The sequence below is a fragment of the Pholis gunnellus genome (assembly GCF_910591455.1).
Source record: "Pholis gunnellus genome assembly, chromosome: 8".
Taxonomy (NCBI): Eukaryota; Metazoa; Chordata; class Actinopteri; order Perciformes; family Pholidae; genus Pholis; species Pholis gunnellus.
This window is the reverse complement of record NC_136534.1, coordinates 15,134,901-15,154,372: the sequence shown is the minus strand read 5'-3', so window position 1 is coordinate 15,154,372 and position 19,472 is coordinate 15,134,901. Positions and strand designations below refer to the sequence as shown.

Genomic DNA, 19,472 nt, shown 5'->3' with positions numbered 1-19,472 from the left:
TAACATATCTTGTTGTTCCACACCTGCCGTTCTGCACCTCCAGCCGACACTATTGACTTTGCCACCTCCGCTCATCTGCTGATCAAGTCACCTGCCATTGACAAACTGTCTATGTTATGCAACCTACATTCTGCTCTGCCTCCTTGTACATGGTCTGATGATCTACCCGCGTTAGCCCTCTGTAACCCTGTTTTAGATCTGTAACAGACACATGTTCATCCTCCCGAGTCTGCTTTTGGCTTCCAAATCTGATCCACTGTGGTGTTGGCACTTGTATGGGTACATCTGTGTGCGCGTGTGTGTTGAGTCTGCATGTGGCAATATAATTAGCTTAACCTTACTCTCCTTCACCGTGTATATGTGCAAGCATAGTGTGTAAGTGTGCACACTTGCATGCCCTTAAGAGGAAAGCAGGTTTGGGAAGCCAGGTATTTGTGTAAGAAAACAGGGAGATCAATAACATCCTGAAAAGAAAGCAACCTCAGGGATACAATCGCACAACTTGAAGGGAGGGGAGAGAGGAAAGCGGAAACTGTTGCCTACGTTTATCAAAACAATGGGTCAGCGGGGGATATCAATCTATTTTTCTCCACATTCGGTGAAAAAGATACAGCACAAACATGAAATCAGTTTTTTTATTCAAAGCTCAAAGGAAATAGACATTAAAAACATTTAAATCCAGAGAGACCTGTCCATTTGGCTGAAATACACTATACTTTTTAGTTTTGTTTGGCTATTGAACAATTGAGAGGAGGCATTGCCGACTCATCAAAGGACACAAACATGCACCAACTGAGCACGGACAAAATTGTCTTTGGATATGTTTTACTATTTCTCATTCTACATACCAACATGAATAATATGAGATTTCCCCCACCCAAACAGTACATTTGAGAAAATGAATAAGTTAAGTTGTGAAGTTTTTTTTTTTACATATATGATCATCAGTATTCTCATACTATTTGAAATGTATACTGTAGTTATGACCAGTTCAGGATTTATTTTAACCTCAAATAACAACTGACATAGACGTTCAATAACCAGCATCTCAGATGACTTCAGAGGTCAGAGTTCACAGGTTGGTGGCCTTAGCCATCTCCTCGTCTGACTGCGTCCTCTCCCAGCCTTGTCGAATGCGGGTTAGGGTTCGATCTACACAGGGGAGGATGACCAGTGCCTTCAGCACCAGCACCACAGAAGGCACAATCAGACAGAGCATGTAGCCAGGAGGAGTGTACCATTTGTAGGTAGAGGGTTGAAGGAATTTGTTCCAGCCGTAAATGTAGCCATGCGTTGTGCATATGATCAGCGTCAGGTGGCCCAGCTTAGACTGGGGGAAAAATCACATGGAATGGAAATGTTAAAAGAGGAGTGAGATATTTTAGGAAACACGCTTATTCACTTACGGCTCTCATGTCTGCACAGCAAATATATAGTCATGGCCAGCAGCTGGTTGGCTTTGGTTAGCACAAAGGAAACAGATGCCTGTCTCTTTCCAAAGCTAACAAAATCAAGTTACCAGCACCTCTAAAGCTCACTAAATCATGCGTTTTATCTCAGAAGGTTACCACGCTCGGAGAAGAAATATTCCAGCACATAACCCCATACTCTTTGGTTTTCCTACAGACAAGTGAGATACAGCATGAGCTTTAGAGAAGCTTGTGGGAGGACTTTGTGAACGCTGCACAGATCCAAGTTAGCTTGTGGGTTAGTCTTTACGCTAAGCTAAGCTAACCGACTGCTGGTGTTATTCATATTTAGCGGACCCACATATAACTCTTGGCAAATAAGCAAATGAGCATTTTTTCTGAAACTTTACACTATTCCTTTAAGAATTGTATACACAAATAACACACATTGCATGACAAAAATCATTTTTTCTGTTCAAAATTAAATTTGTTTTGGTTCAATTGAAACAACAGTACAGCTGATTTTATAAATAGAAACCTGTCACACACTGAACATTTCTGTGGTATGTTTCTGAAAAATATGAATTCAATATAAATCCAGAGTAATTGGTTTTGTAGCACTAGTGGCCTTTGATGCTCCGTTATTGTTAATTACTTGGATAATGTGCTTTCATCAACATGTTTAGCATTTGGCGGTTGATGTTCTCATCCACAGTGACTTAGAGTAAACAGCACAATAAGGAAACATTCATATTAATGAAGTGCAGTAATGAACGGTGCCCCTATAATGATAATCAACCCATTTACAACAGCAAATCTTTCTGCTGTGAGCATTAACATTCATTCATTTACATTCCTCGGTTGACAACCCCTGAAAAGAAAAATATTTTATGTAAATTGATACCAGTTATCAAATGTTTTTCACAATTTCTCTCACCAGATCATAAGACTTATCTTGACCTAGACCTCTATCTCTAAGTCTTATTCCCTATCTGAGGTTTATCTATGGACATGACCTTTACACAAATGGACCTGTGACCTGTATTAACAATCTCCTCCCTGAGGATTATACCAGGTATCATAATTCTATTTAATGAATAACTTAACATTTAAGATCCTGGGCTAAAGTCAGCCAGGCTTTCAGTCTGTGTGCCTGTGTTAGGCAGTTAGTTAACTAGCCTTCGGGGATATGACTGCCAGTGACATATTGCTTTTACAACACTTTAATAACTCTGGTGAAATCTTGGAAACTCCAAATATAGATTATCACAGCCCTAAATTAAGTTTCTTACTGACAGTAAGCACATGACTGACATAACATCTGAGGTCTTAAGGTGAACGCAAGCACACCCACCCACACTCGAACACTATCACATGCACATAAAGGACTGTACGTTTCCAACTGAGCTCTGACCTGAATGAAGCTGAACTCTCTCCAGCTGAGAGAGCCTCCCACCGAGGGCAGGGATGTTAGTCCTAGCAGGACATAAAGAAAGAAGCCCAGGATTCCCAGCATATAGAATGAGTCTTGGCCCCATGCCTCCGTGTTATCAAAGTAAAACGGGGTGGTTTTATTGCTCTTCAGCTGAGGGAGACAGAGAGACAGTACTGTGAGTATGGTTGGCTTTATGTCATACTTCTCTATGTTCAGGATTGTAGAAACACTACGAGGTTTGACCCAGCCCGCCGTACCTCATCCACCACAAGCGAGATGAGTTTGTGTCTGACAGAATAGCGAGTAGGAGTGACGAATGTATAGATGGCATGGAGAAAAGCAAGGCCCAGTGCAATCAGACCCAGCTGCTTCCTACACAGCATCCAGCGGTCCAGCCAATCAGGGAAGCGTCTGAAACATGCAAAACTGAGCTAAGCCTTAAAAAATTAAACACCTTTTTTTTTTTTTTTACAATAAATTGCACAGGTAGTGGAGATTTTTGTGATGGTTTGATCTCTGACCTGTACTTGGTTCCTCGGTAGAGCTGAAGGAAGGCAGCTATGACACCAGGCAGGTAACACAGAGACAACATGATGAGAGACACAATGGGAAACACCTGAAAGATGAATAGACCAATGAACAGAACACACCTTTTAAAGGGGAACACAAAATACCATCTACAGAACATTTAACCAGACGGGGGCAAATCTTTACCTTATTGCCCAGGGCCACCGTAATTCTGAAGGAGATGTCTTTCCCCTGTTCAGCATAAGCGTAGATGACATCTCTAATGAGCAGATAGAAGAAGAAGAAGGTGGTGAGGCCAACGGCCACACATAGCGGTAGCCTCCACTGTGGGAAAAGCTGCAGGGGGAAGTCCTCCAGCTCTCTGGCTGCTGACAGAGACCCTTTATCCAGAACAGTGAGGCCGAGCTTAGTGGACATCTCTGCTACTGCCCGCTTTGCTTCTGCACTGTTCCCACACAGGTACACCTGTAGCATGGAGGTGTGAGTAATTCTCAAAATGTGCTGTGGCCATTTAAAGAAAAAGGTTGGTGATTTACTATATATGTATATATATATATATATATATATATATATATTTATATACAACAAAAATAGAAATATTTTTGTATTGCTGCATTCTGCTCAGCTTTTGTTTTTTAGTTGTTAATAATCACTCTAAGATTATTGTAGATGACTCACCAGCCCTGTTTGAAGTATATAGCGCATGACTGCACCGTGTATACACAGTGTCTGTTTACAGAATTACCCTTCTTTTGTTGATCTCCGCTGTGCTGTTGCACAAATTTTGAGATGAAGCCCCTGCAAGTGTATGACTATGCAAAGACACATGCATACTATATATACATACACTGCTCAATATGTAATCCTATTTCTAGATCTTCACCATGCTGAAGGTTATTACCACACTCACAGCTCTGTGATAAGACGATTAACTAGTTCGTAAAGGGGGGGGGCGTATTCTACAAAGGGAGAGAGAGAGAGAGAGAGAGAGAGAGAGAGAGAGAGAGAGAGAGAGAGAGAGAGCAGTTTGACAGGCATATAGTGGAGTCAGTGGGATTGAGCAGTCTTCCCCCAGGTGTGTGTATAAGTGGACCGGGCAGCCAGCCATGTCTCCCTACATTACTGCACCAGTAACAGCAGGGGATGGCCGACAGACTAAATCTTCATCTGAATGTAAATGTGACAGAGGCACAGCCCCGCTGTGGATCTAATCAAATTGCTGGACAACGAATAGCACACACTTACAATCATGTGTGTGTGTGGATATATACTGTACCGACACGTGCACTGATAAAGACACACATTCAGACACTCCTGTTCTCTCACAGCTACCTGTTTTCAAAGAAAATAGAGCACTGCAGTGGTGTGTGTGTGTGTGTGTGTGTGTGTGTGTGTGTGTGTTTGTTTGTGTGTTGAAGAGGATTCAAGGCAGATTCAGGTTTGGTCTCCAGAGGTTTCAGCATGTTTGTGTTTCTCTTTGTAGCTGTGAAACGGAAGCTGCAATAAACAATGGTCTTTCTACTCTGTAACATCATTAAGTGTGTTTGTTTGTTTGTTTGTTTGTGTGTTCATACAAGCACTGTCCTCATTTTCTCTTGCATTGTTATGGAAAGACGGCAAAATCAATCATCTGCATCAACAGAAATGAAATCAATTCCCTTCCTAAATTGTGTGTGGCTTTTGGTAAAGCATTCATCTCCTATTAAGATAAGATAATCCTTTATTAGTCCCGCAGTGGGGAAATTGACACTTATTATTAACAAGCTTAAGATATTTCTTATGTGTTCCAGGAAATGTTGAAAGTAGTTATTGTTGCCAGGTGAGAAGTTAAACATGCATCGCATCATGAAAAGATCAAGTTGGTAGTCTCTGTAGCTGCTCTTTGTATCTTCACTACAGTCAACCAAAGCCTTCCTTAAGGCTCGGGAGCGTCCTGGCTTTTTCACCCTGATCCCACTGCCGTCTTTAAACAGATTCCTCACTTCCCCTCCTCTCTCACCTGTTTTCCTGCCAGAAGTCCATTCTGCAAGGCCCAGGCAGACAGCGTGTTAAGCCCTTTCACCACAGCAGCTCCAGGGACCAGTCTGTGGAACACACAGCAAGGACTTTAGCTGCTATTGTTTCTATCTACAAATACACAAACAGGAAAAGAAGGGCCTGAAAATGGTGAGAATCAATGTTTCCACTTCAAATGAATAGACACACAGCAGGCCGTCCTGCCAAGGGAGCTGCAACCCCGCAATTTCTTTTCATTTCTTTTCATTTCTTTTGGATTCATTTCTAAGTGGTTTTTAGGAGCACTTTCCCCACAAAGACTGACAATATTTGAGTAGAAGTGGCACCTACTGTTGCAAAATGATTGTTGACATTAATCCGATATTTATCTGCAGAAAAGTTAGCTCCATTTATAAAACATTATATTTACGAGGATGGAAGCTTTTACATGCACAGTGTCTTTATGATTGAGACATCCTTTGTTTCTTTTCTTCGCGTTCACAGGAGTCTGTTACCTCTGCAGGTAGGCGGCATTGGCTTCTGGGTACAAGTTTTTCTTCAGGTTGTTACTGAGGTCCACCAGCACCTTGTTATCAACCCATCAGCATCGACAGAGTGCAGAAGACAAAAGAAAAAACTTGTTCAATCAATTCAATTAACTCTTATCTTGTCTCATACATATTCCTATTGCAATAAAGGGAGCCTGTTGAGCTATCCAGAAAGTATGATAAAGGTGTGAACAGAACTGAGCTGATCACAAAAAAAAAATGCTGATTAAGTCGTGTCAGCGGTATTGCTTTACAGACAAAGACGTTACTGCATTCACATCACGTTTTGTGTGACAGAGTAAAGTGGAGTACACATGCACTGATCAGTAATTAGAAAGACAGTAATTTCTGATTTGAGTCTGGTTGTGATCTGATTTTTTTTTTTTATTGTCATATTGTTTTATTTTCTATTATATGTTGCCTTATCTGCATTATATTTCCATATCTTGTTTTTAGTGAGGTACATACTATTTTATTTTATTTCTCCCCCTAAAATGTACTGATTATATTTTGTGCAATGATTACATGTTTAAATCTTTATTTTGGCATGTGAGGCGCCTCTCTCTTTGTCTCAAATTGTCATGCGTGTATGTGGCTGTGATATGGCTACTTATAAAGTTTTGTAGTACTGAAAAAGATGTTGCTTGAGCCACATTCTTTTCCCTTGACCTCTTCATTCTGCCTACACGATATATTGGGTATCATAATGAGAAGTGAACCCAGTAGCACAACTTCACAACTGAAGTAAAAACAATAAAAAGCTTGTACAGGGAAATCAGTTCACAAATTGTTTGATGATCAAAGAGTAACGGCCCTAACACTTAGAGTCTAATGTGGTACTGTATGTTACAACACTTTACACAAAATCCAGAACAGTTGCTGAGATATATGTAAAGAATACATCTTGAATGAAATGGGCATTAATAGCTAATATGTTTCACTAACTCTGAATCATGGATTATATTGTGGCTAATGGTAAATTACTTGAGAACAAATACAATGTTAGTTTCTACCTGTGAATCTGAATGCTCATCATTTACTTCATGGTTCTCCCCCTCCGAGGGATCACAAGATAATAAGAGTGGTCTCAAAATGAATGATTTAGAGGGAAAACACACGTCCACTACACTTTTCTGACTAGTCGTTGCTGGAACCTCTTCATGCCTCTAAAAAATGTTCATATGAAACAGTCTGTGGGAAAATTCTTCTTCTTCGGGGGAACTACTCAAAAGTCCATGTTTTAAGGACCACTGACTTACTTTATACTAATATATCGGATCATAGCATCAAAAACGCATCACTGCCTCTTATACTGTGTTTGTTTCTCAGAAAACATCATTATAACTTCACGATTATCTTAAATTACCTTCCGTTTTGTAACTACTTTAAGCAAGGGGGGCACATATATAGTAACTGCTATGTGCTGTATTGCATTGGTTACTTATTTTTACATCCCACCTATCACCTGGTTTAAAGGTTACTAGGTGCAACTTGTCGATTGTCAACATGTAGATTCCCTGATTTGGAGGAACTAAGAAATATGTTCCAGTTCATTGAGGATATTCCTTGATTCAGCAACAGGAACTACTTTTTAAATTGCTATTTGTAATTAACTATTACTTCCTGATTCTTTCCCTTTAGTAACTACTTAGGATTGTGCATACCGTAGTGTTGATTGATTGATTGATGCTAACATCAAACCTTAATTTACCTTTTCTTTAAGATGAGAAGCCATTGTCTCCAGGAATTCATAGTGTTTTCTGTGAACACAAATGAAGATCAGACTGGCAGATTGGGCTGCTTCTACGTGGCTCATCACCTGTAAACAACACATACATCAAGACATCGAGAGACATAAACATGCTTGAGCTGCACACACACACACACACACACACACACACCTTTTTTTTGTACATTTTGACAGACTAAAAGTGCTATGTTAAGCCATGTGAGGTACCTGAGCTCCCTGAGGCAAGGGGCCACAGCTGTTAGGTCTGCGGCTGCCGTACACCACCCTGTAGCCAGACTGGAGCAGACGCTGGCCCAGAGAGCGCCCCAAGTCCCCCGTCCCGAAGATACACAGCAGCTCTGGCAGAGGGGCAGCTGCTCTGCTCAGAGAATGCAGCAACACACTCTCTGGCTGCATCATCTCCAACAGTCTATTCACCACTGTTAGTTTGCGCGGTCAATGTTTCCTGCTGCGTAGTTATATGTTACTGTGGAATCTGACCTCTACACTGCCTCTCCTTCTTTGAGTGTGCGCAACACTGTTGGGATTTTTCTCCCGCTGTAAAAGTGTGTGTGTGTGTGTGTGTGTGTGTGTGTGTGTGGGAGATGGGGGTGTTCTTAACACCTGCAATCAACTCCTGAGATCATATGTGTAGGAGTGGGCGAGCATGCATCATATAATGATGTGTCACTGTGAGTCATCACTACATTTAAGAGTGTGTTTTTGTATCTTTTTATTCCTGCATGTGCAGTCAAGAGATTGATTGATTGATACAGCAGGACTTTAAACTGTAAATCAGTTGAATCTGCCGATGCAATAATCTCAGATTAATTCCTGTTTTTACATTTAATCTCTTCTTAGACACACATATCTGGTTCAGCCAGAATTTAACTTTTACATTTGATAGAAAGAAAATCTTATTCTGCTGCTTTCCAGGGCTGCCTTATTCTATTTATTTCCACACTAGACATGGTGCCATGTGGGAGATCCTGGCCCACAGATTCATTATCATTTCAAAACCCACTGTTCCAACCAAACGACTGGGAAGAGAATTTGTGCAAATAGCGTTCATGTCCCCATGGCTGAAACATCTGCAAAGTTGTGACACGAACAAACTCAGCAGAGCAGAAATGAAGCCTGGCACACATTGTAAGTTATTTTGTGTGTGGCTGCTTCACTTTGTATGAATGTATGGCTTTGCTTGCAAGTGTTCGTCGGTCAGTGTCTGTGTGTGCGGGCGGATATCAGGACGATCAGAGCGGACTACAGTCTCAGCTGTGATCCGCAGCACCTGGGGAGTTGGCTCTGCAGGCAGGGTGACTACCTGACTGTAGAAATGACACACAGCATCACATCAACTTTACTGACTATTTGCACAAAAATACGCTCCTCGTCATAAAAGCAGCCTCATTGAAATCACAATGTGCATATAGAGAGGTGATGATATTTATGGAAGACAAGCAGCGCACGCAGCCTCAGGAGCTTTTACAGTCAAGTCCATAACTAAAGCATTAATGTCTACCTTGGGGGATATCGCAGCAAAATGAGAAATCATTTTATGCCTAACCTTTAAGGCATCCATTCACTTGTAGTGCTGTTAGAATAGACCTGATAGCAGATCCAGTCCGATGACTCATTTACTCGCTCTGCCTCCGGGACATCTTCCCTTTCTTCTCCTCTTCCCTCTCTATCTGCCTAAAAGTCACTCTCTCTCCTACATTGTCTGCCTTTCTTTCTCCCTTTTGCTCTTCACACTCTCACTCGACCCCTAGTGCTTCCCGGCCTCTCTTTTCCAATCTGTCTCTAAATTAACAACTATTGAAATCATTGATTGTGTTTACATCAAACCCATGCTGAAATCAAGTAAAGCTGACTGTTATATTTTCCACTAATCTGTTTCTTTAACAGATGCCTCTTTGCTCTCAAGGTTATCAACCCCCTTCTCCTACACACACAGAAGCACACAGGTAAAACATTTAAAGGACACTTCTTTGGATGCTTGCTCTTGCTAATCCTTCAGTTTTCAAATGTGGTTGATTTGGCGTAGCTACTGGTAGCAACAGAAAGTTAGTTTTAATCATAGACTGTATTAAAGGTTTTAATAATACAGGTTCCAGAGGCACATGAAATGACAAGTGTCAACCACTGGGGCCATCCCTTATGGCCAACACACACACAGAAAAACACACACACACACACACACACACACCTCTTCAAGATCTGATATCCAGAGAGTCCAGAGAGGATTTGAAAGCATGCAAGTGGTTTGTGCTTATCCGAAAACATCTTGCGACATTTAACAGGGAATGCGCTCTGGGACATGTTTACATCAAACACATGCTGAACCGCCATTTTATAAATGTCAGGGTGGAGTACAGATTACAGCTCATGTGAGGAACTGAGCTCAAATTGTGTCAGTGTTGTGTTGAATCAGCCTGCAGTGCATTACTGAAAGAACATGCAACCTTGCAATAGTGAACATTAAACATTTATTCTGCTAGTTTAAGAGACAAAAAACTAATTTGCAACTCTCACCGACAGCACTGCACTGCATGCACTGCAAGCAAGCGTGAACTGCTGTGGGGATGAGGTTCAATTCCCAAGGGCAATTATTTGGAAGTTTCCAGCTGCTTCCAGCTGTCAGGAGGCACGAAGAATGATATGAGGCACAGTTATGAAAGACAGTTGTGAGTTACAGCATGCATAATAGTTCAATGCTGCTACAATGGGCAAGCAAAAGCCTGCAGGATAGATGAGTTCTGTGGGATTTCTGTTATATGATGGCTACTCCTGTAATGCATTAGGTATGAGGCTCAGATTGAGGTTCTGACTGAGCTCAGGTTTTGAGGTTGATGAAAAAGCAGACAGAGAGAAAGGTATCAAGGCACAGTGAGCGATACTGTATATACAATGAGACACAACGACAGAACCAGAGAGCGAATAGCAGAGAGAGTGAAACACAGAGAAAGAGGCAAAAGGAGAGATGCAACTTAGGGAAGCTGAAATTGTGCCTCTGTAGAACAAAGAGGCTTGTTAGAACCAGAGTTTCCCAAAAGTATTCCCAGAAATATTCTATAAATATTCCATTACCAGCTTTCCAGACAGACACGCCTGGGATATTCATTATGAAACATTTAGAATAGGTTTAAGGAGAATCTGAAACAGTTTGGATGAAAATGCAACCCATTTCTGCAGATGTTTGCCTTTGATGAAATTGCTGAATTAGGGCTGATGAGATATATTAATAGATCATATGCCTATGCATATGGAACATGCTGTATGTGTTTTGTATGCTCGGTGTAAAGAGACTGTATGTGTGTGTGAGTTTATACTCAATGTCACATTATCGCCATCTCCACAGCAGGAATACATACCACATAGAAACATTTCCGAACTCCGAGAGCCTCGTCCTCTATCTCTGCTTTAACAGGATGAGCATTGACTGCACGTTTGAAGTTAGGACTCTTATCTGGCAAGCCAAGCGGCAGAAATCAGAGGTGGGGAGGAGCTGCATGAAACTGCAGATTTAGAGATTTTCCTCTTTCGTCCGACACACATCGCTGCTGAATTATATTGCTTATTTCAGAATTCAGCCTTCAACACAGGGGGATTGTGACTCTTTGAAAATATCCCGACAAAGATAATGCTTGCATGGGATTGTCTTATCCTCTCCTTGGAAAGCAAGCTTTTACAATCTTTTTGCCTCATCCGACTTCTTCCTTCCCTCTTCCACTCCACGTCACTCTTTGTGTGATCTGAGATGGATGAAACTGAACAGAACCATTTTGGTTGCCATGCTGTGGGAGTTGAGATGAAAATCTCTGATGTATCTGTGTCATTCTATATAATCATATCTTTGACGAACAGCTGTGGTCTACAAATAGCATGCATCCACACAGCTCCTCCCTCGTGGCTGCAGGGAAATCGGCAGCCCATTATTAGGCTGAAATGGGCCTAAAGAATTTTTCGCCTCATCTCCTCAGCCTTACCTCCAGTCGAGTGAAAGAGCTGACAAGGTAGGAAAAAGTCTAATTCTATAAGGATGAAAACCTCGGACTCATCAGAGATGCAATTTTCCTGCTCTATAATTTTACAGCAGTAAGGGTGAAGGAAGAGGAGAGTAGGGTAGGCAGCATGCAATTTGCACGAATTTAATGAGCAGTATGGTGATTAATGGTGATTAGGTAAATTGTTGTTTCTATCTAGGCTACATTTTCACACCAAATCTGTAGTTAACAAGGAGGAAAAATTCTCCTAACAAGGGAGGATGCCATTTGTTCTCATTCCCCTTCAAAATGCCTTCTGGGATACAATGCCACAATGAGGCGACTCGCACAGACCCATGATTGGTGAAAAATAATTACGAGCCTGCAGCAGGCCAGTAAGATTAGTTGCATGGTTACTAAGTTTAACTGAGGTCTTGTCTGTCGTTTCAGTCTCTATCTACCTGTCTCTCTCATGTATATCTGTTTATTGTTTACTGGCGGAGTCTGCTATTGCCATGCTGGATTTAATTGCCTTCACACCCACAGACACACACTTACACACATCACAGATAATGATATAAGGGGCGACTGTGGCTCGGTGTTACAATTCACCTTTGGTTTTAAGAATACATGAAGGAATAGGAATATATGAAATATGGTGAACATCAGTTCTGACTGTGGGTTATTTCATGTTTTGTGTTGATGATTTCAGAGCAGACATCTCTCTTCTTACATCTATAGAACTATGTTTTGTGGGGAATTCTCACAGACCGCAATAAAGTTCACTTTAAAGATGTTGGCAACCTGCATTTCTTGCTTGTGATGTGGTTATTTGGTGCCATCCCAGTTTGTCAATCTATGTTTCTCTTCATAGACAGTACGTGTGTGTGTCTGTAGCTGTCTCTCTGCCTGTCTGTTTATCCGTCTACCTCTGGATGTAGTTATTTAGGGAGAAACATGATTTCCAGGGATTTGCTTTGAATTGAGGTGTATTGTGATGTAAAAGCTTTGTTACTTAAATGTCTCCATTATCGCAAAAATAAGAAGAATATTTTCATTATTTCAGAACCATCCTGTGTCTCTCGTGCTTTTCTGGAGAAAATACAACAATACATACTGTGAGCGCTGATAAGACACGCCAGTTTATTGTGCATTTCGCTGTCTCGTGAGGGTTTCTTTTAATAGAGAAAGAGAATCATTCATTGTCAGCTAATCTGTAAGGTCCGCTCTTCTGTTTGCCATTCTATGTGATTATATTATGTTCTATTGTGCTGAACATTCCTGAACAGCAGATGGTTTGCTAACAGCGATAACAAACAGACACTTATTTTAATAAATAAAAATGACGATTGGGTGGAACATTCAAGCTGGCATAAAAGAACACAACTGTGTTGTCTTCACTCTCCTTTTCGTTCAGTGTGTGTGTGTGTGTCTGATACCTTCCGTTGAAATGTTTCACCTGCAGTACATATAGTATATCACATTTTAACGGAAAACATATCTTTGAATAATTGGTATTGAATATGTGCATTATTATATAATGCTTGCCAAATTTTGGACTGACAATAGGTCAGCCTGACAATGGATACTTGAGAAACAGCTGTTTGAAATAAAGCTGTGTGTGAAGTGTGTGTGCGTGACGTGCAGATCTACAACAAATGTGAGAGAGAGAGAGAGAGAGAGAGAGAGAGACAAAAAAGAGAGAGAGATTATGCCAGCGTATGTCCTTGTCTTTCAGGAAAATAGATTTTGAGAGAAATGTAAATAATGAATGACTTGGGAATCAAATATTAGAGTATTCAAACATGAATGATGTGTGTAGATGTTTGTGTGTCTTTGTGTGTGCATGTGTGTGTGTGTGTGTGTGTGTGTGTGTGTGTGTGTGTGTGTGTGTGTGTGTGTGTGTGTGTGTGTGTGTGTGTGTGTGTGTGTGAGAGAGAGTTTGTGTGTCACGAGGCAGCTGGGTGAAAAATGCAGTGCATGCAAACCTGAAATGGCAGGTGTCGGCAAGTACAGGTGGAAATCACACACTGAATGATGCATCGAGCATCGAGAGAGTAAGCCAGAAAGAGAGAGTGTAAAGGATGCAATATTTAAAAAAAGGTTGGCATGAAACTTGCTGCACACGCTATAGTTTACATTAGATCCCAGTCCCTCCAGTGTGCAAATGTCTCTGCTAAAATATTCCATTTAATAAAATTGACCCTATTTAGAAGGGGACAGATGGAAAAGGAGTGGAGAGGGAGACATACAGTTCAAATTTGCATCGGTTGCAGTTAATGCATGTGCGTGAATAGGTGTGTGTGTGTGTATGTGTGTGTGTGTGTGTGAGTGTGTAAGAGAGAGAGAGACAAGGAGTAGGGAGGAGTGACCGTTTGTATAGTATGCGAAGGTTAATTGCTGTGTGACCATACTGAGAGCACTGAACTCTGATCTGTCAAGGGTCAGGCATGGCCTTCTCTGACAGAAGAGAACATTTATAATTACTCTGAACACCCTTGCCGATGACCTTCATACTCAGCGAAGCACATTCAAAGCACACATAGCGCAGACACAAACACACACAGTGTTTGCCAGGAACTTCTCGAGCGATGTTTTTAATCTTGCAACCGGATAGTTTAGCTGTTCGCTGAGTAAAAACACTCAGCGAACAGCTAAAGCTCCAGCTTCAAAATATCAAATCATCACATGTTATATGTGCTGTTCTTACACACAATTGTGATCTCCATAGCTGTGAACAAGATGACAAAATATGGCCCAACGTGGCAACAAACTTTACATGTGTATGCATACATGTGTGTGACAGGGATCACTTTGTATAACGTTTCTCCCAGAACATGTGGTTCTCCATGAGTGTGTTTGTCAATGTGTGTGTGTGTGTGAGTGTGTGTTTGTGCTTGGCAGTAATCCCACAGGCTTTGCCCATGTCACGTATCCTGTCAGGTAGCCGTGGAGATTTAAAGAAAGAGCCAAAAGAATGTCTTTGTGTCAGCAGAGGAGTGTAATTAGTCTCTGACTTCCTGAGCTATATATTGACATTTAAGTGTCATTCACACTCCTTTGTCTTAGTGTGTCTGTCACTGCACAAGCGTGTGTGTGTGTGCGTGTGTGTGTGTGTGTGTGTGTGTGTGTGTGTGTGTGTGTGTGTGTTATTAATGTGCTATATTCAGAACTATCAGTTGTATTAGTTTTACACATACTGTGCACACACAAACACACACTGTATAACAGCCTCAGGATGTGATCCCCCCCATTACCGTTCTATGTCATCTAAAGCTGGCCATAATCTTACATGACAAGTTATGACTCAAACTATGACTTGATATCATATCATCACAGCTGGCAGACCCCTCAGAGAGACAGCCTGACTACACTCAATACTAAATGGATCCATCTCATTGTAATGTACGGTGACGTTTCGTATTGAGCACAGTTATATTGTGCTGCATCATTTTGTATTGTATGCTAATGTTATGTATGGTGTGTGGTAATGCACTGCGCCTGTTAGAAGATCGTTTTGTATTGTGTTGTATTTCATTGTGTATGTCCAGAGGCTAATTTACCCCAGTGCAGCTGACATGTCCTGAGGACTCTCTGTAAATATTAATGTTAGAGAGACTCAATATTCCTTCATGTGTGTGTGTGTGTGTGTGTGTGTGTGTGTGTGTGTGTGTGTGTGTGTGTGTGTGTGTGTGTGTGTGTGTGTGTGTTTTAATGTGTTCTCTCAGCGTTAATGCCATGGAGGAATGTGTGAAAGCTGTCAGAGAACATCAGGTTCCTAAAATAGACATTCCCCATGAGAGTGAGAGAGAGCGAGAGAGAGAGGGAGGGATAGAGAGAGAGAGAGAGAGAGAGAGAGAGATTGTAGAGTAGGTATTCACATTTGCGAGACAAAAGCCCAGATTCTAGCACAGTGACAATGATTAATTATAGATTACAGATTACAGTAAACAGACAAGCACATGCAAACAGATAGTCTCACACATCGACAAACATGATGCCTTGAGGAGTTTATGAAAAGCTTTTTGCTGTGGTACGCTAGAGGAAGGCCAAATGCCAGAGACGGCAGCTTCTTCTCACCATCCAAATAAGAAAGTCTGAAAATGATTCTTTACAAAGTAGTTAACACACTGAAATAAAGAGTGAGGTAATAGAACTTCCCTGTATTAGAGGTCAGGATGTGTAAGAGTTTAAATTGAGTTTTGCTATTTACTCAAGTTAAATCAACTGTCATTGAAATAATGTGCAGAGGAGAAAAACTCAAGAGGGCTTATACATTATCGCTACCTAAGATAGTTTTCAGGGTTTTCGAAGATATACAAAGATTTTGACAAAAAGCTTTTTTTCATTTCATTCTGTTTATATTTATATATTTCATTTTAACCAGGATAATAAGTTACATCGTATTGAACACTGACCTCTGCTAGTGAGATGTTTGGGAAGATGAAGATTAAAAGACTGCCTGAATGAGTCAGAATTAATCTGTTATTTAGAGAAAGTTTGAATATTGGACATAAAAGGGTCAGGGAGATTTCCCTCTGATTTGTTACCTATTAACTTTTGGTCAACATTAATAGTAAATCATAAAGGACGTTGAAATAACAAAATGTAATCGACCCTAGAGTACACTGTATATTAACATGAGATTGGGTGGATTTCCTTGAAGTAACTTTGCAATGTTTTTGCAAGCAATACATTATATCTAATCATTTTCAAATGTGTGATGTACAGCTTGTCCTACCATTACAAGCAGATAGTGGTTTCCATTTTATGGCATTCAATTAGCAGACTTGAGAAAGATGCTTGAGTTGTGTAATCGATCACTGAGAACATTAAATCTGCATTATATTCCCATCTCTCAGGCTCTTTACATTCAGAGATAATTCATTATAAGCTAAAGGTGGTAAAATGTGAAATAGTGAGCGTTGTCATAGGACCGTCAACAGCACAACTCACACACCTTGAGAGAAGTTCCATTGTCATTGTGTGGTAATGCATTGCATTGAATATGCACATAAACTGTAAAACAAGCAATGATAGTGCGACTTTATTAAAAGAAAATTCAAAAATCTTTTAAACTTGATGCTTTCTCTGATGGATGAAATAACATAAGCAAGTTTCATATGTCTGCTATTGGTTTTTGCATTATAGAAAAATGAAAATGCTTTCGGACACATGATTTGTAATGTGAAAAAAACAGTGGTATGGTCCTCTATGACGATCTGCTTCAACAGACCTGACCAAGGCAGGTCTTCTTTTACAGTGGCCGATGAATAAGGTGCAGTGTCTCATGGGTCAAGGTAAATATCAAACCATGGAGAGTGATTCATGGTATGGTGACATATTTTGTAACGCTTTCCTTCAATGTACCCTTGCAAGAGAGATTCAGTTGACTAGATCGTACCACCGATGGATTCTTTTTGTTCTCCGTGCTGGTATTTTCCTTTATTCTCACATCTGACTAATACCTACTCCCTGTAGGGGAAAAAAAGCACTTTCAGGTCAAGTCAGTATCTCTTTCTAGAATGAATTCCAATGCCCTACGAGTACATAGTATTATGCAAAAGAGGGATTGTGAAGGTATAGTGGGAGATGGAGGAGAGACAAGTGTTTAAGAGACTCTTTTAAGACGACAGAGAGATGAATCCTCTACTGCAATATTAGACAGAGAGAGAGAGAGAGAGAGGGAGAGAGAGAGAGAGAGAGAGAGAGAGAGAGAGAGAGAGAGGGGACTCAATCATCAAATCATCATACACTTTTGGCAGGCAGTTGATGAGGGAATGTGAGCCCCTGCTATCTCTTCTTTTCCATATACCAACCCTCTGCTTTCCACACAGGAGTAGTGGATAATTAAAAGATAGACTGATAGTACGGGAGAGCAAGAGGGCCATTGTGACCTCATCTCTGTTCTCCACACTCTGACATAATTAAAATAGAGACTTTATAAAAAGCATTCACCGGATTCATCCAACTGCGGATTTTTTCCCGCTCTTTTCATCCACGCTCACTCCATCAACAAAAAGCATTTTCAGCCGTAATGACTCTGCTTAACAACACAGAAAAGAGGACCAGTTAAAGACGCGGGATGTTTTATGGGAGCAATCATGGGAGCCGTTTAATTGCTTCAGGCTGAGAATAGAGAGGTTCACTGTGTTCCCGTGGTCTCAATATAACCAAAGCAAACTCCTCGGGGGAGTTACAGCAGTTATTTATTGTACTGCTGTAATTATGGCTACCATCATTTGTATTTCTGTTACTTTCATGCAAATAATGTGCATGTTTGCATGTTACTCTTATACCCTGGGAAGGTGTTGGGTTATAGCTGATCACAGGTTGGTATGAAATTGTGTGAATAACGTTCTTGTCTTTTTTAGGTGAGGTTTTTCTGTAAGATGTCTCTGTCTCTTTTGTGTACGTGCCTCTCCAAGTCAAAGAGCTATTGCATTGCCAAAGCAGTGAGCAATAGAGAAAGACATTTTATTTAAACATAATGTGTGTTATTGTACTGTACAGTTTGACAATGCTTCAACTGGACTGATCAAGAGACAAATTCCACAGTAAATCTATAGCCAAATTCATAATTTACGATTGCAAATGATCTATTATTAGAGCAGTCAGTGGATTCCTGTTTTCATAAGATAATAAATACAAGTCAACTTAAGGTTAACACTCTTGGACTCTGCAAAGTCAATAAGGATCAAATGGAGAAGTAAGGCGGTCTCTTGACATTATGTTCAATTTCAGGAGCATTCAGATGAAAACTAATCTCACCAGAAAACAACAGCATTGTCTGTTTGTTCAAATGTCACACGAATAATGACGTTTGTCTCTGAGAAGTAAAGGCTGGAATAGTGTGATGTAGTTAGAATGCTGTAAAAAAAAAAGTCTGGATACATGATTGATTATAAAAAGCATTACACTTTGACATCAGGGGCTGTGGTACAAATCTTATCATCTGTCAACTATCCATGTTGGTTACTTTTAACCATGATCACTATCTTTATCTTAACTAAACCAAATACGAAGTTGGTACAATTATGGTGATGTAGAGCATGTGGTATGACTGAAAGCTCCAGAGCAGCTGCAAAGTGGACACTGAGATGAGATTAGTGTTTTCACTTTAAAATCCTTAAAGTGCTCAGGAAAAAAAGGAAGATTTTAAATCTACAATTCTCCATTTGTGGATGAGGCTCATGTGATATGACTGAAAGCTCCAAAACAGCTACTAAATGGACCTTGGTGAGACTTAGCCAAGTGGTTTCAGTTGTTAAACTGATGTAAACTTAAGCAGATGGCAGATCAGAAAACATTCATATGACTCATGGTGGTAATGTTATTGGTTGATTTGAACAGCACAAACAACCTAATTAGCTTTTTAGCTGCGAGGATTCCCAGTATTTTACGATCATTTTCTGAAAAACTCGTCCTGTTAAAGCATTTCGTTGATTTGTTGGGGAAAATAAGTGCAGCTACTCTGCCATAAGAACAGATTGAGTTCCCCACTGAACCATTCACCACCTCTGGTCACCTTAACCACCTCTCTTCAGCCTCAGAGATTGACGGATCAATTCTGTCTGAAACTCAGCTCTCCCCACGTCTTTTTGAGTACCTTCATAGCTCCTCGTCTTCTTCCTGTCATCCTGCTACCATTCCCAGTTCAACCGTTGTAATCCCTCTCTGCCTCTCTGCCTCTCATTCACTCACTCTTCTTATTTTTCACTCTCTTTCTCTCTCTTTCAATGTAAAGCCTCTGCTACCCTTAGTGTGTGTGTGTGTGTGTGGTTGTGTGGTTGTGTGTGTGTGTGAGAGAGAGAGAGGGAGAGAGAGAGAGAGACAAAAAGA

The 19,472-nt window shown here is 40.7% G+C and overlaps 1 protein-coding gene across 1 annotated transcript; it reads right to left on the bottom strand.

Annotated features, from left to right (window-relative positions):
• Positions 1-621: 621 nt before the first annotated feature.
• Positions 622-8,153, bottom strand: steap4 (STEAP family member 4). Its single transcript, XM_079164742.1, has 9 exons — positions 7,873-8,153; positions 7,627-7,734; positions 5,883-5,953; positions 5,372-5,456; positions 3,559-3,837; positions 3,366-3,460; positions 3,102-3,255; positions 2,824-2,994; positions 622-1,330 (listed from the first exon to the last, which is right to left on the bottom strand). Exons 1-9 carry the CDS (start codon positions 8,062-8,064, stop codon positions 1,073-1,075), a joined length of 1,413 nt encoding a protein of 470 aa, XP_079020868.1. The 5' UTR covers positions 8,065-8,153; the 3' UTR covers positions 622-1,072.
• Positions 8,154-19,472: the final 11,319 nt, after the last annotated feature.